The sequence below is a fragment of the Juglans microcarpa x Juglans regia genome, chromosome 3D, assembly GCF_004785595.1.
Source record: "Juglans microcarpa x Juglans regia isolate MS1-56 chromosome 3D, Jm3101_v1.0, whole genome shotgun sequence".
Lineage (NCBI taxonomy): Eukaryota > Viridiplantae > Streptophyta > Magnoliopsida > Fagales > Juglandaceae > Juglans > Juglans microcarpa x Juglans regia.
This window is the reverse complement of record NC_054598.1, coordinates 26729213-26755877: the sequence shown is the minus strand read 5'-3', so window position 1 is coordinate 26755877 and position 26665 is coordinate 26729213. Positions and strand designations below refer to the sequence as shown.

At 37.3% G+C, this 26665-nt stretch overlaps 2 protein-coding genes across 2 annotated transcripts; one reads left to right on the top strand and one right to left on the bottom strand.

Moving 5' to 3' along the window:
- On the top strand, positions 1 to 4330 carry LOC121256149 (endoglucanase 8-like). The gene is made up of 7 exons (XM_041156813.1): positions 1 to 254; positions 362 to 769; positions 876 to 968; positions 1071 to 1232; positions 2756 to 2867; positions 3317 to 3480; positions 3773 to 4330. Exons 1-7 carry the CDS (start codon positions 9 to 11, stop codon positions 4094 to 4096), a joined length of 1509 nt encoding a protein of 502 aa, XP_041012747.1. The 5' UTR covers positions 1 to 8; the 3' UTR covers positions 4097 to 4330.
- An 18396-nt stretch (positions 4331 to 22726) lies between these two features.
- On the bottom strand, positions 22727 to 23170 carry LOC121255179. The gene has a single exon (XM_041155456.1). It carries the CDS (start codon positions 23168 to 23170, stop codon positions 22727 to 22729), a length of 444 nt encoding a protein of 147 aa, XP_041011390.1.
- Between the last annotated feature and the right edge of the window lie 3495 nt (positions 23171 to 26665).

Here is a 26665-nt window from a genome sequence, read left to right as displayed (position 1 = left end):
GCTTCTTCATGCTCAACCAGCAAGAAATGGCGCGAAGTGCACTCTCTTTCCCGGGCTATGTTACCGCACTTGGCTTCCTCACCCTCCTCCTCTTGCTACTTCCTCTCCGTTCAATCGCCGGCCGCCACGACTACCACGACGCCCTCAGGAAAAGCATCCTCTTCTTCGAGGGCCAACGGTCGGGGAAGCTTCCGCCAGATCAACGTGTCCGATGGCGCAGGAACTCCGCGTTGCACGACGGGGCCACCGCTGGGGTATACTTCACAACTTACATTCTCACACACCTTTAACATTCCTCTTTTTCTTCGTTTAGCTCGTCCTAAAAACACCGGCGCTGTACCTGCATTGCATACTTTTGCAGGTGGACTTAACCGGCGGATACTACGACGCCGGGGACAACATTAAGTTCGGGTTCCCAATGGCATTTACCACTACGATGCTGTCCTGGAGTGTTATAGACTTCGGGAGGACAATGGGGCCGGAGCTGAGGAACGCCGTCAGGGCCGTGAAGTGGGGGACGGATTACCTCTTGAAGGCAACGGCAGTACCGGACGTCGTTTACGTGCAGGTGGGTGACGCCTACTCAGATCACAACTGCTGGGAGAGACCAGAGGACATGGATACGCTTCGTACGGTGTATAAGATCGACAGGGCCCACCCGGGCTCTGACGTGGCGGGAGAAACCGCCGCTGCCCTGGCCGCTGCGTCCATTGTGTTCAGATCACGTGACCCTTCTTACTCCAGATTGCTTCTTAATCGTGCCGTTAGGGTACGTCCCTTTCACGCACTGAATCACCCTTTTTTTTAACGTTGGGTAATTTTTATTTATTAATTTTCTTATTCGTCCCATTTTGTATGTAACGGTTACAACGCAGGTGTTCGAGTTTGCTGACAGACACCGGGGTGCGTACAGCTCGAGCCTGCACTCTGCAGTATGCCCTTTTTACTGCGACGTCAACGGTTACCAGGTGGGGAGGGGGGGGGGGGGGATTTGTTCACAAGTCTCAGCCGTTGGATCGTCGTAAAAGTTGCTGGTTTTACTGAATGGTGTTGTTGCTGTTGTTGTGTAGGACGAGTTGCTATGGGCAGCGGCGTGGTTGCACAAGGCCTCGAGGAGGCGCGAATACAGAGAGTACATAGCGAAGAACGAGGTGATATTGAGAGCCGGGGATACCATCAACGAGTTTGGTTGGGATAACAAACATGCTGGGATTAATGTGCTTATTTCCAAGGTAACCCGAATTCCTGAATTAATTAATCTTGGGAACTTCATAATATGAAGTTAATACACGAATATGTCTGGCACTTATCAAAAGCTTTTTTGTCGGGCTTTAATGTTTTTTATTCTCCCTGTAGTGTCCTATGTTCCTGTTTGATATATGGGCTTTTTTTTTTTCGCTCTTTAACCCTATTGTTAATGCGATGGATGTGTATCACGTGGTGTGGAATGTGTATCTTACGTGATAATGATACAGTTAGCTGTTGTCACCTGGGTCCAACCCATCTTGTTTGAACGAATTGAAGCAGCTCAAGCCTAATTTGGATACTGGGAGAAATTTATCAAAATATCTCACTACTATTTATTATTTTATTATTATTTTTTATTAAAATATCTAAAAGTATCTCACTACTCAAATCCAATCTAAACGTTCCAACTCATGAATTTATTCTTAATATATATACTAACCAAAATTATATAAAAAGAGGACTATGGCAGTATGTATATATAATAATGTATTTTTTTTTGGAAAAGTGTGGTGGTGATTGAATTCTAAAAGCGGCTTAATTCCTATGCCTATATGGCTTGGCTTTGTGATCATTCAACTTCCAAAAGGGCCTCCCTGTTACGGGTCCCCACATTTTGGTGGAGCCCTCTACTCTGATGGGGATAAATGAAATGGAATATATTAAAAGTTTAAAAGTATTTTCTTTTTTGCTGATGCAATAGTCAAGATCGTAATAGAGAAAAGTTGTATGAATTTGATGATAGCACATGGAAATCTCTGGTACAGAATTTGGCTTTCATGTGACTTGCTTTCTTTTCTCTTGCCAATGTAATTAATATGGAATTCAAGTTTGGTTTTACAATAATGGGGGAGAGCCTAGCTAGCAGTACTGTCATGTACTTTGTGTTGTTTTCTTTGGATATGTAGGTTACCGTCTTATATGATGGAGAAATATTTAATTTCGGGTAGTGTCTCATGGTGTTAACTTTTGTTCTTTTTTTTTTTTAAAAAAAAATTCCTTCTGAACTGTTATGATGCTTTTCCATTGCTTTTGTGCATTTGTGTGTTGTCCCCTCAATCAATATTAAAGTGATGCCAAAGCCTGAGTGAGGGGTTGGCTGGGGGTGGTTACCTCAAAGTCTAGGTAAACTCAACCATAGATCAGCTGGCTCCTTTGTGGGTCCCGAAATGAGTAAGTTACTGCTGCATGCATGTGCATAAAGGCTGGAACGATGGTTAATCCCATACTGAGTCATTATTCTTCACGATTGCGACTTGCTGTTTAGGGCTTTTCACTATTATCAGATACATTCATACATATATATATATATATATTCATGGGGAAAATCGTAATTTGCCAATCTACTCAGTACGTACATGCATTTTTGCATGTTTCCAGAGAAAAAATCGAAGATTATTTACGGCATGAACCAGAGTTGTATATGGTTTCGCAATTGAAACTAGACATGGGCAGACCACGACAGCTAACTAGTTTTTTTTTTTCTTTTTCAAATGATTTATATGATCAGGAAGTATTGAGGGGAAGGGCAGATTATTTCAAGTCCTTCCAGCAAAATGCAGATGGATTTATTTGTTCTTTATTGCCTGGAATTTCTCATCCTCAAGTCCAATATTCCCCAGGTATTTTTGTCTTTCTCCATTTCCCTGTGTCTTAAAGATGATCCTTTTGAAAAATGATAGCTCAATCACACCTTATCATTGAGCAGAAAATCACGTGAATCACTGTCACCTTACAATAATCCAAAAGAATAACGTGCCCTTCATACCAAAAGTCTTGCGCAATGGTTCATTGGACAGACTGGTCTAGTAGCTTTTGTGCGTTCCATGCATGTGTCATTCTTTTGGGCGCATATTTTTGCGGCTCTGAAATACCTTTTGCACGTTAGATTAATAAATGCCCATTTTTCTATAGATAATGAATGAGTTTTTGCCATATATTAATTCGAATCTATTTCTATCTTATTAGGTTCCTATTTCTACAGTAAAATAAATAGAAGTAAGATGATATTTTTCAGTATTAATCAATCTTCTTATACCACCTTCTGTTTTTGGCCTTTTTAATCGGAAAGGTGGGCTGATCTTCAAGGCTGGAGGGAGTAACATGCAGCATGTAACGTCATTGTCTTTCCTGCTTCTGGCTTATTCTAATTATCTAAGCCATGCCAATAAGATTGTACCATGTGGCGAGACATCAGCCTCCTCTGCTCTGCTCAAACGACTGGCTAAACGTCAGGTAAACTTCATAGGCCACTGTGATAAGATTGGTGGGCCCTCCTATCCAGGTTCAGCATTTAATCTCTGTGGACCATCTCTACTTCAGCCAAAGCAACGGCTAGGTTTGTCATATATATATATATATGCATGAACAGTATCTATCATTATATAAGAGATGGTCCTCGGATTGAATAGCTTGATCCCCGGGGCAAACCACTAATGAGGTGTCTTTTTTTGGAATTTGGAAAAATGATGGGCTGATTTTGATAATTTGAATTGGGTCACTTCCCTTCCTTTCCCTTCCCTACCAGGTTGACTACATTCTTGGAGATAATCCACTGGGAATGTCGTACATGGTTGGATATGGCGCGCGTTACCCACAGAGGATACACCATAGGGCCAGCTCACTACCTTCAGTTGGGGCTCACCCTGCCCACATTGGTTGCAAAGCGGGTTCTCGATATTTCCTAAGTCCAAATCCCAACCCCAATCAGCTGGTTGGAGCCGTGGTGGGTGGGCCCAATAGCTCAGATGCCTTTCCTGACTCTAGGCCCTTCTTTCAAGAGTCGGAGCCCACAACATACATCAATGCGCCTCTGGTGGGCCTGCTTGCATTCTTTTCATACCATCCTTGATTCCTCCACCGAAAAACAGTAAAGAAGAATGGAATGTGAGGAAAAGGACAAGCTTTTAGACTTTTAGTGGTGTGCAAAGGTGTCACCCTCCCCCCTCCAATTATTGTGAGTTAAGATTCTAACTGTACCCCCAATCATGAATGTAAGAAATCAAAAGGCTGTATTTATGCACAAATGGTATCAATACAGCTGTCCCTATGAATAATTAATGACACGAATTAAAAATTCAGTGCTTGCACCAATCTTGTATTAATGTTGCTTTTATCAAGTGTATCATATTTTTTTTCAAAAGAAAAATGTTGAATTTTATATTTGGTACCTCATATGGTTGGGAGCCTTAGGCAACTGCGTGTATCGCCTTAACCCACGAGTCGGCCCGGTGTAGATGCTAAACCGTATAAACCAACCTCTAATGTTAAGAGCCGAAGAAAGACAAAAACATAATTTTCATAAAATTTCTAGTGCACTGAGCCTCTCTGGGCTTTAGCCGAAGAACGACTAGAAAGGACTTTACTTCAAAAAGAGTAAGAAGCAAAATTAGAGAGAAGCACTGAGCCTCTGCGTTTTATTAATACTAATCAAGTTGTTGAGCTTCTAAGTGTGAAATTATGAAAATAAGGGAACAAACTCCCTGACCCAACTTTTGCATAAATTTCCCAAACTTGAAGCTTCATAGAGAAATGGAGCATTTATATACTGAGCCACTGAAAATAGGCCGAAGCTGAAAAGGGGCAAAACATGGGACTATCACAACTCTTAAAAACAAACAGAAAACAAGAAGCACCCATCCGAAACCGAAGCCCATAACAAATCGAGGGCAAAAGACGGGCAACAAGCACACCAAAACCTCGAAAATGGGGAGAAATTTTAAAAAGAAAACTGATGAGCCGCATTAATAGGTTTGTAATGCCCGCCCTTATGGTAAGACTTTAGAAAATAATTTTAGAAAATGAGATGGGAATTATTAACCCTTTTAAAAAAATTTCCATTTCCTTATCAGAATATAAAAGATTCTAAAAGAGAGTTTTGCAGTAGAAATTATTAAGTTAAATTAAAAGGTCTTTTACAAAAATATGACTTACATACATTACATAAAAACCTGCCTAGGCTTCTGTCACACTTCTCTTGGGCCATGTTTGTCTTGACGCTTCTTCCTCTTTTTGTTGAGAGGGGGAGGGACATACATAAAAATTAAAGTGAGTTGAATACTCAGTAAGCATTACTTTATATTGTAAAAATTTACTAACATAGGTTTTCATTCATGCATTTGACATTCATCTGCATACTTTACATAAAACATTCATTTCCTTTTAAAACATTACAAGATGGAGTTTTCCTTTCAAAAGGTTTTCCTTTCTCATAAAACATTTTCTACACCCGTGTGTTGGGTTTAGTGGTCTTTTGAATCCGGATTCTGCCCATGACCACAGGTTGAGAATCTCTTTCAGTCAGAGGGTAGCACTAGGTGTAATGACTGGTCCCGGATGGGTCGAAGATTTACTTCTTATCACTTAAAATCATATATTCACAATACAAGTAATATTTCGAAATACTCTATAAGCATAAAATTCAATCCATATCCTATAATGTAAATCACATCTCTACCCGTTCCCACACAAAACATAAATTTAACCATTGAGTTCAAGCATATAAATTCCTCTACAAGGTCTTCCATAATTAATCATAATATAAAAACCAGAAATTAGTAAGTCTCCATACATCAAATTTCACACACTAAAATCTAACTATTCATAAGATAACTCTCTAATAATGAAAGTACCCTTAGGTACTCAACTTCCCACAACCAGCCAATCTTGCCCAAACTTCTATTCCTGATCACCAAGCGTATCGTCTAAATCATCTGAAAAATATTATGAAGATAAGGGGTGAGTTATCAACAATTCAGTAAATAGAAGACATATACCAGTGTGCAAACATAAGCATTTACAGCGTACAGTATGCAAAACATAATTATCTTTCAAATTAGCATGCAAAACAAGACATGTTTTTAAACGTAACATAGCGATGGTTTTAAGACACATAAAACCCAGAGTACTTTGGCATAACGAAACTGAGCATCATCATCACATTAAAACAGAGCATCTTACAAAGCAGAGACTATGTTTAAGTCCTGTGGTAGGGTTGTGTTATCCTTGATGGCCAAATCGGGCAGAGACAAAAGTGAATTTTTCCTTTATTATTCTTAGGGCCTCTAGTGTGCACACATGAAAGACCACATAAAACTATATTGTTTTCAAAGTGGGTGCACTTAGAAACAGAGTAGTTGGTATCAACCCAAATAGAGCAGAGCAGATAAAAGCAAAATAGAATCAGAGTCAGATACAAAATTAGTACACTATGCCAAAGATTTTTAGATGCCATATCAAAATAAAACAGAGTATAAAGCGTATTCATATCATTCTCACATACTATAAAACAAAAGTCAGAGCATCTTTATAAATCAATGCACAATTTTTCAGATTTTCAATATTACTCTTTTTTACATTTCATATACAACATGACAAAATAAAGCTCATGTCTACACAATGCATGTCATAAAACATTTTCCTTTTTTCATATAGATTTCATTAGTAATGCAAATAAACGACCAAGATTTTTTTTTCCAAGTTCTCATTTCATAACAAAACATGCAAAATTTTCAAAAAGTCAACCTTAGTCTAAACATTTCAAGCCTAGCAGGAATCTCGCTTACCTGGACTTTTAGCTTTTCAGAAATTTAGCTCAATAATGCCTAACAAAAATTACTTGTCACCTGTAAAATAATCACGTAATTTTCATAAATTTCCAATCGAATACTTATTTAAACCTAACATGCTAAAATCAACCTATTTTAATTCTTCAATACCTAAAATTCTCATAACCCTAAAATACCATCATTTCCCAAATCTATCAATATCTACTTAATTTCTCCGACTAAGATATTAAATTCTAACTTATTTACTATTGAAAACAAACTATAAAATTTAATACTAGATAATATAATTATATCAAGATATTTTAAATAAACAACAAATTTATTTAACAAAAATAAAATAGATCATATAAGTGTTTAAAAAAAAATTGCATAGTTATCTTTTTCTTCTAAAAATAAGTTTGCAAAAATCTTTACTTAATAACAATTTAAAATCACTTAGAATAATTTCTGTAAACAAAACATAAAAGTTTCAAGACTATTATGAAATAAAATAGAGCCCATTTGAAAAAGATATTAAACCTAATCCCATTAACAAAACCCCACTCCAAAATACAAACAAGCTCAAAACCAGCCCAAGTAATCAAAGCCCACCTTAAAATTAAGGGTAATAATGTAATTACCCCAAGTTAAGGCTAACATGCACGAGTACACATTACCCTTCCCCTACCATGAAATGGACTCCACTGGTAGGGAAGGCGTATGCTTACTGAGAGCTATGTGTAGAGGTGGCCTCGGTGGATGTCTACGGCGGTGCGGCTGGGAGCGGCGGCAGGTCATTGTGGAAGATAGAGACATTGTGATGAGAGAGACTCTGAGAGAGAATGAGAGAACACGGTGTGGGGAGAGAGGAAACTCACCATGAGGGAGGCAGCGAGGGGCTCACTGGTGGTTGAGCTGAGGTCTACAGTGGAGCATGACGGCAGTCCACCATGAGGAAGAGAGAAAATCACGTAGAAAGAGGGAGAGTTGCGTTACCGAGAGGGGTGGAGATATCGCGTAATGGTGGCTCACGGCGGCACCAGGTTAGGCATGGTTGTTCTAGGTGGTGCATCAGGAGTATCGCAGTGGCTGCGTGGTGGTCAAGTGGAGGAGGTTGGCTGCGTGGTGGTCGAGTGTAATACGTCCATGATTGTTGCTCTGTTTTGAGTAGGGAAAGTAGGGATGGCGTTACCTTTATGGCAGCGGACAAGGTGGTAGCAATTTTTTGACGGGCTGGGCAGTGGGGGTACTTGTTTCCCACCATGGTGCATGGCTGTGATGTGAAGGGGCTGGGAGGGTGGTTGTGTGCATGGTTTGGTTTACGATGGTGAAGCAGGTTCTTATAAATCATGGTGACTAACTCGTGGTTTGCAGCAAACGGGAGAGACTCTGAGAGAGAGAAAACTGAGAGCATGAGAGACATGGATGGAGAGAGTTTGTTGATAGAGAACTTGGAGGGGGAAACCAACTATAGAGGCGTGGCGAGGTGGGACTCGGTGAGGGAGAAAAATAGGGAGAGAGATTCGAAAGAGGCAACTGTCAAAGAGAGGGAGGGTAAAAAAAATGAAATGAAAAGAGATCCCTTACCTAAACGATGTTGTTCACCACAGGGACAAGTAATTATTATTATTATTATTATTATTATTATTTTTAGGCTAGGCCAAGTTATGACTTGGGTATTAGACTGAGTGCACAAACAATACAACTTGGCATTGCAATCTGTCTAGTCCATTGGTACCATCATTCATTCATTTAGTCATGGCTGTTATGTATTTTCATACATTAAAACATTCATTCATTTCATTTCCTTTCATTCATTTCAATCATTCATTTATTTCAGTCCTTTCCTTTTTCATTCATCTCATTCATCAATCCATTTCATTTTATAAACATTACTTAAAAGCATAATCATAGACATCATCGGTAAACATCATTTCAAAGCATAGGCTTAAACATCATCATAAACATCATTTCATAGCATCCTTTAAACATTCTTTCATAGCATCATTTAAAACTCATTTCATAGCCTCATTTAAACATTAGTTCATAGCGTCATTTAAAAACACTTTCATCGCATCATTTAAACATCATTTGAAAGCATCAAGCATAAACCCTAACATTTCATTTCATGAAAATAAGGACAATATCTACTACATATAACATCCATTCACATGCATACAACTATTACTTGGGGTGCATAAACAGGGGCTACCAAAGAAGGCCATTACATACATATACTTTTAAACATTAATACTTAGCATACTTTTATAAAACATCATTTCATTCTCTTTCATTGCATAAAAGAACATTTGTCATAAAAGCTTTTCATTTTCATTTCATATCATTTAGAAAACTCTATAAAAATATGAATATAATACTTACTTGGACTCCATGCTATTTACATTTTATGCAGTCCATTCATATGCATGTCCGATGACAACCTACATGCATACATAACCTTAACGTCATTCCCTTTTCAAGTGCATAAGTAACTAAACTTAGAAAATACATAAACTTCTCTTCGCTAGGACTTCCTTAACTTAGACACACTCTAATATCCAATTCCATTTTCTATGTTTTCCTTTATCATATTTCCTAAATTCTCAAACCCATAGTTATGGACCCACTTGATGTCACCTTTCCAAACGCAAGAATTCTAGTCCATGTTCTTATCCTTTAAAGTGAACCTCCATTATTCACTTTAAAGTTAAGACACACTATCACATTCATCGCACTCTTCCTATCAAACCATCACTTCCGATGCATAACTTGAACCAGCTAAGTTATATATTACATAATTACCTAAATGCCCACAGTATCAGGTGTATTCCCAATGAAATATTCTAAGTCTTTTTTTATATTAATTACATCTTTACCCTTTAGTTGGAAGTCATGTTATATTGTTTTAATTAGTTTCAAGTGGGTCTTGGTCAGATATTGAGTCGGTTTGTAATTCTTACAAAACACCAATAGTCTTGTGTGGGTTTGGGTTTTATTTTTTTAAATAGATTTGTGATTGAGTTAGAATTAGGTTAATTGAATATCGATGAATTTGGGAAGTAATGATACTTTAGGATTACGAGAATTTTAGGAAAAATAGGCCAATTTAGCATTTCAGGTTTAAGTATCGAAATATGTATTTGATTGAAAATTTACGGAAGTTATGTGACTATTTTATAGGTGATGATTAATATTTATTTGGAACTGTTGCAGGAAAATTTTTGAAAAGCTTAAATGTCCAGGTAAGCGGGATTCCTATGCTAGACTTTGCATAAAAGAAATGAACTGAGGTTGATTTTCAAAAAATATGCATTTTTGCTATGAAATGAAATTTGTCTCAGATATTTGTTCTGCATTACTCATGAAATCTATATAAAAGAGAAAAGTATTTTTTGACGTAATTGGTGTAGACATGGGCAAATTTTTGACATTCTGTTTCTGACTATGCAAAATGAGCGAATATGAAATATGAAAACTTGTACATGTTATGTGAAGATACTCTGAATCTATTTTGAATATATGAAAATGGTATGAAATTGTTCAGTACTTCGTTGTGATATGATGTGGCATTTGAAAAACTTTTGGCATGACTTTTTGATTCTATTTTTGGTCATGATCTGATGATACTGATTTTATTTTGATTAGATATATGGCCCTGCCACGGGTGATAATAATGACCTCTGGCCCTAGCACGGGATATAATAGTGGTCTCCATTCTAAGTGCAATCACTTTGGTATCATGGTGATTTATGTTCCGCTTGGTTTTCTACAGAATGCACAACCCTACCACGTGGGTTAAGCATGGTCTCTGTTATGATATGATACTTTGATATGCTATGCTATGATATGATATGTTATGATATGATATGATAAGATGATAATGTTCAGTCATGTTATACCGAAGGACATTTTTAATATGAAAATTTTGAACTATCGCTCTGATATTCTGATAACATGTTTTTGAATTTGCATTCTGAAACTAAAATATTTTGTTCTACATTTTGAATTCTATGAAAAGACTCATGTTTACATATTAGTATATGTTCTCTGCTTACTGAGTTATTGATAACTCGATAACTCACCCCTTATCTTCACAATATTTTCAGATATTTTGGATGTTTCAGCTAAAGATTAAGAATAGAAAGCATGGATAAGGCTATGTGAGCATAATGGATCAAGCATAAAAGGATGTCATGGTTATTAGAGAATTTTATTCAGTAAATGTGTTGTGCTTTGATGACATGGTATGTTGAGAGGTTGACGTTTATATTACAAAATTGTGGTGTTACTAGTTAATTAATTGGAGTAGTTGAGTTAAAACAGTGAGATCTATGTGTAGTTGAGAGATTGGAGTCTATATGTGTATTGTGATATATGATTTTAAGTGAAAGGTAGTAACTCTCCGACCTCATTCGGGACTGGGGCATTACAATTGGTATCAGAGCCATGCTTGAGATTCTGCATACTATAATAAGGTGTTGGATGAAATTTAAGGTTTTAGAATTCTGTAGGCACCAGGATATGATTTTGAAGATATTTGGTTTGAGGATTTGTAGACTCATGGAAGGTGGCCTAGGAAATCTGAGGTTTTAGAGTTTGTAGATTTTAAGAAATGATTTTTTTGACATTTCAGGTTTTAGATCTGGTAGGCTTATTCTGTATATTTTAACAAATGATTTGTATAAGATTTAAGGTTTAGATTTTGAAGGTATATATAAGCTTAATTGAAAGTCAGGGTTGAGGTTCTGCAGAATATAATATTTTTTGGTTTTGGATATTTGGAGGCCTAAGGAAATAATTTTCAGATTTAAGGTGTAGACATTTGTGGACTGTAATAGATGATTCTATTTGTTTCAAGGTTTTAGAATCCGCAAGCTTTAGGGAATATGTTCTATGAAATTTGAGGTCTTAGATTTTGTTGATTTTAAGAACGAATTTTCCTGACATTTGAGATCTCAGATTTTGTATGTTTATTCTATAGACCTTATATGACTGTGATAAGATTTGAGGTTTAGATTTTGTGAGATGTACATAAGTTTGATCAAAAGTATAAGTTTAGATTCTGTAGACTTTGTGGAATGACTTATTTGGCCTAGACTCTACAACCCTTAAGAAATGATTCTAATTATTATGTGGAGAGTTTTGAATTATTATTATAGGCTTTTAATTGCATTGTTGAGGTCTATATTTTTAATCTTGAACTGGACCCGAGGTGTATGAAGATTGACACTAGATGCAAGAATGTGCATGTCAAGAGGAATATATATATATATATATATATATATATATGCATGGCATGGGTATGAGGGATTAGGAATTATGGACTTTGACTTAGGTGTAGCAAATTTTGAGGACAAAGTTTTTTTGAAGGGGTAGAGGATGTAACATCCTGGACTAGCACCAAGCCCAAGCCAAGCATGAGTTCTAGAAATTTCTTTTTAGGTTAATATTTATGGAAAGCCCATTTGAGATCTATCAAGAATTTTTAATAGGCCACGGCCCCAAAATTTTATTATAATGAAATATAGATTTTTTCTTGGGCTTGATAATTAGGTTAAAGCCATTTAATATTTTATGGACTAAGTGGAATCTTTTTATTTGATAATTGGCCCAAAACATTTATGTAACGAGTTGGGTTTTTTTTTTTTAAACGAAATTTGAAGAGGCCATTGGAAATTTTGGGAACTTGGCCCTTAAAAATATGGGCAAGATCGGGAGATTTTTAAATCAATTAAAATGGCCCAACTCCTTTCGAAACCCACACACCCAAGAAAAGGCCCAAGTCTAGCTACTCAACATCTAACCCTTTCTTCCTCTAGGGTTTTCAACTGCATATATATATATATATATTATATCCTTCTCATGCATGTAGAAATCTCCCTAGCTAGCGGCACATCACAAAATGCCGCCAGCTTCCTTCCCTCTAATATCTCTGCCACGTACAAGCTCACGTGTTGAAAACTACCATTAACTTATTAAGTAGTGGCAAACCTCCCACAACCAACCACCACCCACGTAGGAGAAAGTTTCAACCCAGTGATTAACCACTGCCGTAGAACCTTGGTTTCAACTCTCTGTCCCTTTCATGCCACAACGAGTCAGGGCAGACCAACCGTGAAGATCATTACACCACCCTAGTTCCGCTGTGAAAGACTGCAAGCTGAAGCAGTCTTGTTTGTCCTCCACCATGAACGAAGTCGCATCAAGAACCATTAAGCATGAAGCCCAGCCATGTTCAACTAAAATAATCGCTGCAAACTCTAGTCCACAGCCCCATTGAACTCCTCACGGAAACAACCGAATAGTAGCCCCTAACAATCACCATACATGCATCACTGTAAGCCCCATGAGTGATATCAAAGACCAACCCCTCACCCCACGTTAACCACCCTAGCAGCATGAGGACTCTCTCCAATGTCAAAAACTCCACCCAGCAACAATTTCCAGCCTTCATCACATGCAAACACCTCCCCACACAAACAGCAACCACGGCTCCTTCATGCACAACGTAAATCACCATCACTGAGGCCCTGCGCTAAGTAAGAAAAATAGGGCAATATGTCCCCCACCTCGAGCCACCCTCCTGTGTAGGTAGCCATACAATAAACCATGGAGACCGCCCCCAACAGCCACATTCACAGCCCTGTTTTGCATTCACAAAAATAGGGAACCATCACTGCCGCAACATCTCCTCCACACCATTTGTCTCAACTGGGAGCCACTGTTTCTCACGGGACATAATAGTGACCTCTGGCCCTGTCATGATATATAATAATGACATATACGTGAGATGCATGACTTGAAGTAATATAAAACAGATAAACAATATGTAACATGGCATAACATGTAAATATAATATTACACGACATGGCATAATGTGTAATAGACAACATTACGTGACATGACATAATGTGTAATGGATAACATTACGTGACATAGAATAACGTGTTATAGATAGCATTACGTGACATGGCATAATGTGTAATAGATAACTATTTCATGGCAAAATATAATATGTGTAACAAATGAATATTTTGTGACATGGCAAGGCATATATGATAACGTAAGTACATAACCAATCATTCCTTTACAACACATATACACAGTAATCTGATAGTAAATTAGAAGCTAACTTACAACGATCGTCGTGTTACGGAGATTAAGCACGAAACACGAGAAACTGTAAGTAAGGATTCTAAAAGTTCATTATCACTAACAATTAGAAACATGAAAAATGCCAACTTAGAATAAAATTACAATTTTACATACTACACGTGGAAAAATAACCATTTTATCCCTAACTTAAGGATTTCACATCCTAACTCTAAAAATTATCAAAATTTATATTCCTCATGTAAATTTTATCCTAAAATCAAATATTAACTTAGAAAAAAAAAATTAAAACCGAACAAAACTATAGAAAACATCATAGGGTCGAAACTTTCAAAGGCCATATCTCTTGTTTTTGTTGCAATTTTTTCCAACTCCAAAACTCATGATCAAACTGAAATATTGCAACAAAGGTCCTCATATCCTAAGTTTAACCACATGCTTAAAACATCCAACAAAATATACTTCTAATAGACACAAAACTTTTTATTAAAATGATTCAAACTTTTTAACTAAAATACAAACTCTTGAATCTCAAGGTTTGACCTATTTCAAAATATTTCCAAGAACACTAAAAATCCAAAACTATCTTCTAACATGTTCATAACACATTCCTAAGAATTAACATGCTTTTAATCAATACATAAAATTCACCAAAAATCATAAAATCTCACTTGAAGTATTCAGCTACAACACTTGGCCAAAAAATAATTATTTTTTCTCAACTTGAGTTGATCAGACACTTGAACGGAGCATACCATGATGAGATCTACAAACAAAAACATCATATCGTTTAAAATTTTTTCCTAAAGTAGATCCAAGTATTAAACTTAAAATCACATGGCTAAAAATGAACCGAAACATGGATCTAGCTGAAATCATCAAACTTTTAATCTAACTGAGTATTCTCTTGCATAAAAAATTCATATTGTGAGGGGTTTTTCCCCCACTAAGCCCAAGAGGCCCGTAAATGAAAGGAAGCAAGAACAAAAGCCTAGCCCGGGGTAACGATCCCCTATCCCAGCCCACTGGAAAGCTCCTATGTACACAACCTGAAGGAGGGATGGTGCTGCAAGGGATGAGTCTCGTCGATATGAGGCTCCCTCAGGTAGTGTCTAGTCCTCAAGTGTCCGCTGGCACAACAGGTGTGATATACTGACAAAAAATGCATGAACGGACCAAAATTGAGATAGATTGAGAGAAGGAGGTCGGATAACCATGCCACATTAATAGCTCCACCACCCGGACGACACGCCACATTAATGACGCTGTTGTAGAGTCACGTCGTATTTATAGACTCTAACACAAGGAACAGTACGGGGGACACGGACTTCATGGGAGTAGGTACTATCTGCTCCTCATGCTTGTAGTATAAATAGTAGGTCCCAGGTACGAGAATCTCTCTCTAATCCCTAGACTCTCTTACTTATTGGCTACCCTCCAAGAATATTTACTAACTTTGGTATCGGAGGTTAGCCGGCCCCTAGGTCGTCCTCTCAAAGCTGCAGTCTTTTCTACCTTGTGCAGGGCTCGTTTTCGAAAACTTGAGTTGTCGGAACTTGGCTCAAAGGTGTGTGAAACACGATGTTAACACATATATTTGAAACTAACACCAAAAATCCCCAAAATGATATCATAACACGTAGATAAAAGGTTTAGAATCATAAAATAAACTTATCAAAGCCATTGGAGTAAGAATAGACCACAAAAGATCCAAACTTTCTTAAAACTGAAACTGTTTTTCTCCTTCCAGTTTCTAGATCTAGGAAACTCTTTCATCAAAAGCTTTTATCATGTAACTAATCTCCAACAAACACTCATATATATATATATATATATTTGTTGAAAATACTCCATAAAAATGTTGGAGCAAGATTTGTCCATTAGCTTGGTAAAAACTCCAAAATACAACACACTATGTAGTTTATCGCCCAGATTGACTTTTGCATAGTTAAAACAACTTTTGACCAACTAATGACCATGAAATCAAGCAAACAAGGTACCCACAAAAACTAAACTCAAAGAGGAACAACTTTTATGAAATAATCATTGTGAGAAAATACTTACACGGGTTTCACAAAGGGCACGCAAAAAGGCTTAGAAAACTGCCCGAGAGAGCTTCGAAGTGTTCTCTCTAAGAACGGAAATGACAAGGGTTGAAGTGAGTGAAAGGATGACTTGCACGCCTAATAAATTTCTAAAATGGAAGTATGGGCTTAAGTGACAACTTGATAGATGGCGATTTGGTCACAAAAAGGTGCAAAATGTGATGACCAAGACTTTCTAGGCTTTTGTGTAAACTTTTTTTTAAGCCCATGAGTTTCGACCCTTGTAGGAAATTAGGGTTTTTGAAGCCCAATGGAATTTGGCTTTTGGAATGCATGTTTCTCTACATAAAGCTTTCGGCCAACCTTATAAATGAAGTGAGATAATTGGTGCTTTGGGTTTTATATGATAAGAACAATTTTTGGTTACATTAGGGTTTAAAGGTTTTGGCCTTTACATGTTTAGTATTGGAATGCATGCCTTTGATTGATAGGAATGCCTTGAATTGTTAAAACAGAACATGTGAAATATTTTCAAGATGTAACGGGATATGTATTGCATGTATGAATGTTTTATTTTATGATGAAGCATTACGGCATCTCATGGTTATGATGAAGCATTTTGATACTTCATGCGTCTCATGAAAGTTATAAGGTCCATTGTCATGTCACATGTATTGTGATTGTGAAAATCATTTTTGAAAGGAAAAAAAGTCTTTTTAAAAAGTAAGGTTTTTATTATGACCCCAAATATTGGGATGGGAGAATGTCCTAGTGGAACTCCTATGTTCTCTCAGGAGTGTTTTAAATGGAGGAATACCCCTAGGTGAATGAAATACTGTCGACGGATCTCGAATGATACCTAAAAGAAAAGGAAACCGGAGCAGAATCGCACCTAAAGCTAGTGGGTACACCTACGGTGAAGGCGAAATGCGAGCTACCATATATGAAAGTCAAAACGTAGTCACCTTGGACAAAGTGGCCAATGGTTGATGTGGTAACTAGCGGGGAACACACGGAGCAGAGGGGAGCCGTGAGGTATCCAATGTTATGTTATAAGTCAAGAAATGTCACAAGCTCATAAGTGTGTTAATGAACAAGTATAAAATGTTGAAATCATATTTATGAAAGCAAAAGTTATGAAAGGTCATGTTTTTATACGAATTCTTTGAACGGTCAAGTGCATATGTATAAGTTCATGTCCATGCATTCATTGTTAAGTTTGCTGCATATGCTTATGATATCTGTTGCACGTTATTTGTTTACTTATTGAGATTTCTCAAAATCTCACTATTGTATTTACTCACTATTATTCCTCACATGGAATGATGGAAGCCGTGACAGGTTTAGTCAATGCAAATGGCGAAGCGCAAGAGGACAGTACCTCCTCAGGAGAGGATCATGCCTAAGATGGTTATAGGCTCGTTTGAGCCTTCCATTTTGGAACATCTCGAGTAAATTGATAAAGCAATTACTGAGATAATTGAAGACATAAAAAAGCTTAGAAGGTCCCATAATAGGGACAAGGATTGGGCTTTAGAGAAGCGAGTGAGGCCTGAATCTCACTGAAGATCAAGACAATGTTACGGGACCACTTTTGGGAAAGGATCTTCTGTTTAGCTTTTAAATGTTTGGTCCCTTGTTTTTGGGAGTTCTTTAGAAACTCGTATCAACTATGATGACTCTTATGAATTATGCAATAGTATTGGGATCTTATGTTTTCGGTACCATGACTAATGCTTCCTTTAAATTGACTTAAGTTGACTTTTCACTATGATATATTGCATAATGTTAGTTATCAGTAGGTGCATTGCATCTTATTTGTCATGTACGAGGGGTAGGTAATCCTGGTGTTGCATGTTCTAGCATTTCAGTTTCCGTCAAATCCCAAGCAGAGAATGGGGGCGCCACACAAAACGTGAGTGGGAATGGGCTGCTACTGCTTCGTGTAGAAGGGAGGTGGTGAGATGGATTTTCCTCTCACATCAAGGAACTATTTGGGGCTGCCATGAGCAGAGGTTGCTTTGTCATGGATGGAAAAACTTCCTCAAGAAGTTTTACCAAGGTGGTCAAAATTCGTTGGTCTAATGGGCCTTTTAAACAAATGGGCTTCCTTTTGGAGTTTAAAGAGGGTTGGTTTGGGTTTGAGATACTATTAAGCCCAAATCTAATTTTTCTTAGCCTAATCAAATTTTCAAGGTTTAAAAAATTAAATAATAATGTCAATATATATATATATATATACTTGATATGTTAAATTTTGACATGTCATAATTAATTGAATAATACTAAATATAGTCATAGAATGTACAAGCTACATGCACTACTTTTGAAAAAAGTGGGGTCCATCTTTAAAAAAATAAATTTTTATTTGAATAACAGATTTACCTATTTTTTTTAAAAGAAGTGTACGAGACTTACGCATCGTAGGTGTTAGGTGCTTTCTAATATGCTTAAATCCTTGGTTGAGACCAGGCAAGTTGTGCCTCCTGTTGATAATGTTCATGTTAGAGGTAGTGGGGGTGGAATCCCAGAAGATAGACCATTGTTGCCTCATGGGGTGAGGCTGGATTTTCCACACTTTGATGGAAGTGATCCTTCGGGTTGGATTTTTAAAGCTAGCCAATTCTTTGATTTTCATCAAACCCTTTTAAATCAAAGACTCTTAATGTCAGCATATCATATGGAAGGAGAGGCCTTGGTCTGGTACCAAGATTCCTTGGATGAGGGAGTCTTTAAAGGGTGGGATACTTTTATCAAGGCTCTACAAGTCAGATTTGGCCCTACATGCAATGATGATTGTAAAGCCCCGTTCCTGGAGGTCCGGAGAGTTAGCTCTTAATACTTAACATCAAACATCAATAACACAACTATAAGATCCAGAAAACTCCATAAAATGTTAATCCATTTAATCAACCCAAAAATCTATGTTCATTCATGGGAACAACCATGAAATTCTCAATAACATAAATTAAAACCCTCCAAAACTTGAAAATATCCTTAACTCATCAAATCATAATAACAAAAAATAAAACAGTTTTCTAAGTACGACTCTCAAGTAAGCACTTGTACCGTCGGACACTTATTCTATTACGGACATCACACCTTGCTAAAACTTCCTACTCTTGTTCTCCAGCTGAACCATCAAAATTATCTGAAAAATAATTAGAGATAAGGGGTGAGTTATCAACAACTCAGTAAGCAGATGACATATACTAGTGTGTAAATATGAGCATTTATAGAATTCAGAATGCAGAAACAAAATATTTTCTTTCATAATGCAGAATTAGAATAACATTTTCATAATACAATGTCAGAACATGTTACAAAAAATATCAGATCAAAAGTTAAAAAATATTCATAATCAAAATCCCTTCGGCATAGCATAAACTGAAACATCATATCTTATTTTACCATATCAGAACAAATACCATGTTTAACCCCTGTGGTAGGGTTGTGCAAACCCAGGTAACTAACCGAGTAGAAATAGAATATGAATCTTCCCTTTATTCATTCTCGGAGTCCCGAGTGTGCACATAGGAAAGACCATACCGAAAATCATTTTGTTTCTAAAATGGGTGCACCAGAAACAGAAAAGTTGGTACCAATCCGAACAGAGGCCACAGTTTTACACCCGTGGTAAGGTCAGAACGGAACAGAAACAGAAATAGAATGTTATGCCAGATGTTTTCAGAAATCACATTAGATCATATCAGAGTACAGAAAATCTTCAGAACAGAACAAAATCGTATCACAACATAATTTATGCACAAAATTTCATATTCGCTCTCTTTTCAAAGTTCAGAAATAGAAAGTCAAAAATAAGCTCATGTCTACAACAGTCATGACAGAAAATAATTTCTTCTTAAACAGAATATCATGAGTAATGCAGAACAAATAACTGAGGTAGTTCAAATTTCTTTTCATAACAAAACATGCACATTTTCCAAAAATAACCTCAGTTCATTTTATTTTAATGCAAAGTCTAGCATAGGAACCCCGCTTACCTGAACTTCTTAGCTTTTTCAGAATTTTCTTCAAAATGTTAAACAATAATTAATAGTCACCTATAAAAGAATCACGTAATGCTCGTAAATTTCCAATTAATCTCATATTTTTATATTTAATCCTAAACTTCTAAAATAACCTATTTAATTCCTCAAAACCTAAAATTTCATAACCTTAAATTATGAATTATCACTTTCTAAAATCATCCATATTGATTCGATACTTTGACTACAACATTAAAAAATATGAGCTATTTATTAATGAAAACCAACTATAAAGTTTAATACTGGATAATATAATTATCCCAAAATATTTTAAAATAAACCATAACTTTTTTTAAATAGACTAAATCATATCTAAAGTGTAAAAATAACATTACTCCAATATTGTTTACTCTTAAAATAAATCTTTACATAATAATATGTTAAAATACTTAAGTGATTTTCTATAATCGTAATTAAAATGTTCGAAATAAAATTTCACACTTACTGTAAAAATAATATGCTACCGTTAGTACAATTTGAAAACCTTATTTATTTTCTGTAAAATTTCTTATACTTCCCGCATAAACCACGTAAAAACAAATTTAATAAAAACAAAATTTCAAATTGAAACCATCTAATAATAAGGGCAAAATTGTAATTTCCTATCTAAGTAATATGTAGTAAAGGGTATTAATGTAATTTCTCCCTTCTTTGAAAACCAACCACACGGCAAAAAATGTGAAAAAACAAAACGTGCATGGCAGGGCTTACCCAAGGGGAAAACACGTGGCAGCGTGCGACGTACCGAGGGGCTAGGTAGATGGCGGTGATCACGGTGGAGCACTGGAAGCGAGAGAGAGAGCAATACGGTGAGGGAAACGGATAGTGAGGGAGAGATGGAGAACAATGGAACGAAAACTCACCGCGAAGGAGGAGCTGCGTAAGGTGCAGAGATGAAGATGGCTGTCCCCGGCAGCGTCGAACGTGTGGGAAGGAGTTGTGCAAGGAGCTGGGAGATGGACAGTGGCAATGTCGGCGGCTGGGTGGTAAAGACGAACTCATGATGGCCGAAATAAAGTGCTATGCTTTCTGGAGATAAAACAGAGGATTTTGACTTGGTGTAAGTGGTGGGTTGCTGTTTCCCGTGGCTGTGGCATGCGGTTCTGGTGGTTGGTCTTGGCGGATGCTTACGAGGGGTGGATGAACTGGACGATAACTATGTGGAGGTGCTGGGGTGGCGCGGCATTGCACGGTGCGGGCTTCGTGTAAGCACAGGTTGCGTCGATCTCGTATGGGCTGGGCACGGAGGTTGCTGGTGGCAGTTCCATGGTGGTCCCGTGGTTGACAGAAGGAGATGCAGCTGCTGGGCTTCGCGCGACGTGCAACGCTGGAGGATGAGGGAAGGAGGGATGAGATTGAAACGGATGATGGTTTGTGGATGGAGATTCTGTGCGTGCGTGGGTGGATAATGTCGTGGGAGTTTTGCGGCTGCTAGGCTTAGTAAACCAACAAGCAGGTACGTGTATACATATATATATATATATATATTGGCGATGAAAAAAAAAACCCTAGAGATAAGAGAGACGTGTGTGCGGATGAAAGCTGAGTCGTGTGTGTGCATGCATGTCATGGACGAGAGGAAGACCCAGGGAAAAAAATAGACGAAAAGAAAAGAAAAGAAGTTAAAACATGCGGGAAAAATAAACGTGTGAAGAAAATAAAATAAAATAAAATGAACTAAAAATAAATAAATAAAAAAAAATTGAGCTTGATTGGGTCCAGGTATTACATTCTCCCCCCTTAAAAAGACTTTGTCCTCGAAATTTGCTAGTAACACAAGCAAAGCCTAAATATTTATCCGCTACAAATGTTCCATGTGTACCCCAAAAGTCAATCATATTTTCAAACTTAATTAATATTCCGTAATTGTCGAACCTAATATTCCAAATTTTAACCCTCTCATATTATCGGATCGTATTCACCCATATTTTCCTTAGCTATACACGTTTGCACACACTGCCTTTTCAAGTCTAGAATATAAACCTCCCTAATGCAATTGAAGACCAAATAATAAATTCCAAAATCTCCACCTAATATAAAACCTCAATAAATAACGAAATAAACTCTCAAATTATCACTCACCAAAACGATGCTTCCGCTGCTCACTCTAACAACTTATAGTCCTAAAAACATTGAATCTCACACATCGAGAAAGAACTAACCCCCACATTTAACCAGTCCGTACATATATATATATTTTTTAAACTAACTAACAGAGAACTCCTAAAACAATATAGTATAATCAAAAGTTCCAAGCTTAAGTCCTGAAAAACCTCGACTCACAAATTTCAAATCCTTAGGAAAACTACTCTCAACCAAACTTCAATATTCTAAGCTATATGATTAAAACAGTACCATGCACGCGTGATTAACCTCGACTCAAATAAAAAGATTTCAAGGAGAAATAAAGTGAGGTACCTGTGATCTCATTGTTGTCATTCTCAGCATCTTCAGATGTCAGTGCAAACACTCGGGCCGGTCCCATTCTACGTTGACTATTTCCCTGATTTGCTTGTTGGGAACCTGGATGTGGGTTAGGCTTCTTGTTGTCTGTCAGCAGTAAAGGGCATTCCCGGATAAGATGTTCGGTCTTACCGCATCAAAAGCACGCCCCCATTTCCCTTCTGCACTCTCCAGTATGTGCACGATTACAAAACTTATAGAGGCTGTTCGATTGATTTCCATGCATTTGGTTTTGCCCCGAGCTGCTCCCATCATTTCTCTTTTTTCACGGCCCTTGTTCCATCATAGATTGAGACCCCTGTGGTGTAGTCCTCTTCCTCTGTTCCAGCAGTGCTGTGCCTCTTTGAAGACTCTGCTCAAATACTGTGGCCTTATTCACCAACTCTGAGAAGTTCTGGATTTGAAAGCCCACAATTCGTTCATAAATCTTTTCATTCAGCTCCTGCTCAAACTTACGAGCCTTCTTCTCCTCATCAGGGATCAAATATGTAGCAAAGCGTGATAACTCGATAAATCTAGCTGCGTACTGATGTACTGTCATAGCTCCCTGTACCAAATTAGTGAACTCCATAGCCTTGTCATCTCGGACTGAGGTTGGGAAAAAATGTTCCAGAAAAATCTGCTTGAAGTGCAACCAACGGACTATTTCCATCCCTTCTACCTTTCTGATGGTTCTTTCAGAAATCCACCATCTTTTTGCTTCTCCCATTAGTTTGAAACAGAGTATAGAACCTTCTGTTCGTCCGTGCAGTTTATAACATGGAGTATCTGCTCAATATCTTGGTTCCAGTCTTCTGCTAAGGTTGCATCGCCCCAACCATCGAAGGTGGGAGGATGCATTCGATTAAACTGTTCTATGGTGCATCCTCACTCATCATTTGTCGCATTCATACCCGATACACTTCTTTCCCGACGACGAGGTGGCATCCTGACAACTTGGATTATTAAAAAAAATATTACAAGAAAAAGGGTTCGTACAAAACAAGCAAATGGTGATAACAGTAAAACAAACATAAATACATATAAAAAAATTTGTACACGCAACAGTAGTAACTGTGGATAACTCCAGACTCTAAACCTTCCATCCCGTCAAAAGCCTTATATGCGGTCTACAAAACCGAAACGAACCTCAATCAACATGAACATCCAAGAATATCTATAAAAATCCTACCCTTCAAATTCCATAAGATATCTTGCCTAACACCTGAAACTTCTAATATCCTAAGTACCCATAAGAAATCACCTCCTACAGTCCACAAATGTCTACACCACCACTCTGAAAATTATTTCCCCAACGTCGTGATCTAGTGCCTACAAAATTCTAAAACCTTAAATTCCAACAAACTCCTTATTATAGTATGCAGAATCTCAAACCTGGAATATCCCCAAGATCATCTCGTAGTCCTCAAATTTCTATACCTTGAGTATGAAATTACTTCCTAAACCGACAGATATCTTAAACCTCAAATTCCAACCAACTCCTTATTATAGTATGCAGAATCTCTAACATGTCTCTGATACCAACTGTAACGCCCCGTTTCCGGAGGTCCGAAAAGTTAGCTCTTAATACTTAACATCAAACATCAATAACACAACTAGAAGTTCCAGAAAACTCCATTAAATGTTAATCCATTTAATAAACCCAAAAATCTATGTTCCTTCATGGGAACAACCATGAAATTCTCAGTAACATAAATTAAAACCCTCCAAAACTTGAAAATATCCTTAACTCATCAAATCATAATAACAAAGAATAAAACAGTTTTCTAACTAGGACTCTCAAGTAAGCACTTGTACCCTCGGGCACTTATTCCATTATGGACATCACACCTTGCTAAAACTTCCTACTCTTGTTCTCCAGCTGAACCATCAAAATTTTCTGAAAAATAGTTAGAGATAAGGGGTGAGTTATCAACAACTCAGTAAGCAGAGGACATATACTAGTGTATAAACATGAGCATTTACAAAATTCAGAATGCAGAAACAAAATATTTTCTTTCAGAATGCAGAATTAGAATAACATTTTCATAACGCAGTGTCAGAACATTTTATCAAAAATATCAAAGTGAAAGTTAAAAAATATTCATAATCAAAATCTCTTTGGCATAGCATAAACTGAAACATCAAATCTTATCTTTTCATATCAGAACAAATATCATATTTAACCCCCGTCGTAGGGCTGTGCAAATCCCGGTAGCTAACCGAGCAGAAATAGAATGTGAATCTTCCCCTTATTCATTCTCAGAGCCCCGAGTGTGCACATAGGAAAGACCACGCAGAAAACCACTTTGTTTCCAAAGTGGGTGCACCAGAAATAGAAAAGTTGGTACCAACCCGAACAGAGGCCACAGTTTTACACCCGTGGTAAGGTCAAAACGGAACAGAAACAGAAACAGGATGTTATGCCAGAGGTTTTCAGAAATCACATCAGATCATATCAGAGTACAGAAAATCTTCAGAACAGAACAAAATCGTATCACAACATAATTTATGCACAAAATTTCATATTTGCTCTCTTTTCAAAGTTCAGAAACAGAAACTCAAAACTAAGCTCATGTCTACACCAGTCATGACAGAAAATAATTTCTTCTTAAACAGAATCTCATGAGTAATGTAGAACAAATAACTGAGGTTGTTCAAATTTCTTTTCATAACAAAACATGCACATTTTCCAAAAATAACCCCGGCTCATTTTATTTTAATGCAAAGTCTAGCATATGAATCCCGCTTACCTGAACTTCTTAGCTTTTTCAGAATTTTCTTCAAAATGTCGAACAATAATTAATAGTCACCTACAAAATAATCACGTAATGCTCGTAAATTTTCAATTAATCTCATATTTCGATATTTAATCCTAAGCTTCTAAAATAACCTATTTAATTCCTCAAAACCTAAAATGTCATAACCTTAAATTATGAATTATCACTTTCTAAAATCATCCATATTGATTCAATACTTTCACTACAACATTAAAAAATTTGACCTATTTATTAATGAAAACCAACTATAAAGTTTAATACTGGATAATATAATTATCCCAAAATATTTTCAAATAGACCATAACTATTTTTAAATAGACTAAATCATATCTAAAGTGTAAAAACAACATTACTCCAATATTGTTTACTCTTAAAATAAATCTTTACTTAATAACATGTTAAAATACTTAAGTGATTTTCTGTAATCATAATTAAAATGTTCGAAATAAAATTTCACACTTACTGTAAAAATAATATGCTACCATTAGTGCAATTTGAAAAACTTATTTATTTTTTGTAAAATTTCTTATACTTCCCGCATAAACCACGTAAAAACAAATTTAATAAAAACAAAATTTCAAATTGAAACCATCTAATAATAAGGGCAAAATTGTAATTTCCTATCTAAATAATATGTAGTAAAGGGTATTAATGTAATTTTTCCCTTCTTTGAAAACCAACCACGCGGTAAAAACTATGAAAAAACAAAACGTGCATGGCAGGGCTTACCCAAGGAGAAAACACGCGGCAGCGTGCGACGTACCGAGGGGCGAGGCAGAGGGTGGTGATCACAGTGGAGCACTAGAAGCGAGAGAGAGAGAGCAATACGGTGAGGGAAACAGATAGTGAGGGAGAGACAGAGAACAATGGAACGAAAACTCACCGCGAAGGAGGAGCTGCGTAAGGTGCGGAGATGAAGATGGCTATCCTCGGCAGTGTCGAACGTGTGGGAAGGAGTTGTGCATGGAGCTGGGAGATGGACAGTGGCAACGTCGGTGACTGGGTCGTAAAGACGAACTCACGGTGGCCGAAACAAAGTGCTATATTTTTAGGAGATAAAACAGAGGATTTTGACTTGGTGTAAGCAGTGGGTTGCTGTTTCTCGTGGCAGTGGCACGTGGTTCTAGTGGTTGGTCTTGACTGATGCTTACGAGGGGTGGATGAACTGAACGACAACTATGTGGAGGTGCTGGGGTGGCGCGGCAATGCACGGTGCGGGCTTCGTGTAAGCACGGGTTGCATCGATCTCGTATGGGCTGGGCATGGAGGTTGTTGGTGGCAGTTCCATGGTGGTCCCGTGGTTGATAGAAAGAGATGCGGCTGTTGGGCTTCACGCGACGTGCAACGCTGGAGGATGAGGGAAGGAGGGACAAGATTGAAACGGACGATGGTTTGTGGATGGAGATTTTGTGCGTGCGTGGGTGGAGAATGCCGTGGGAGTTTTG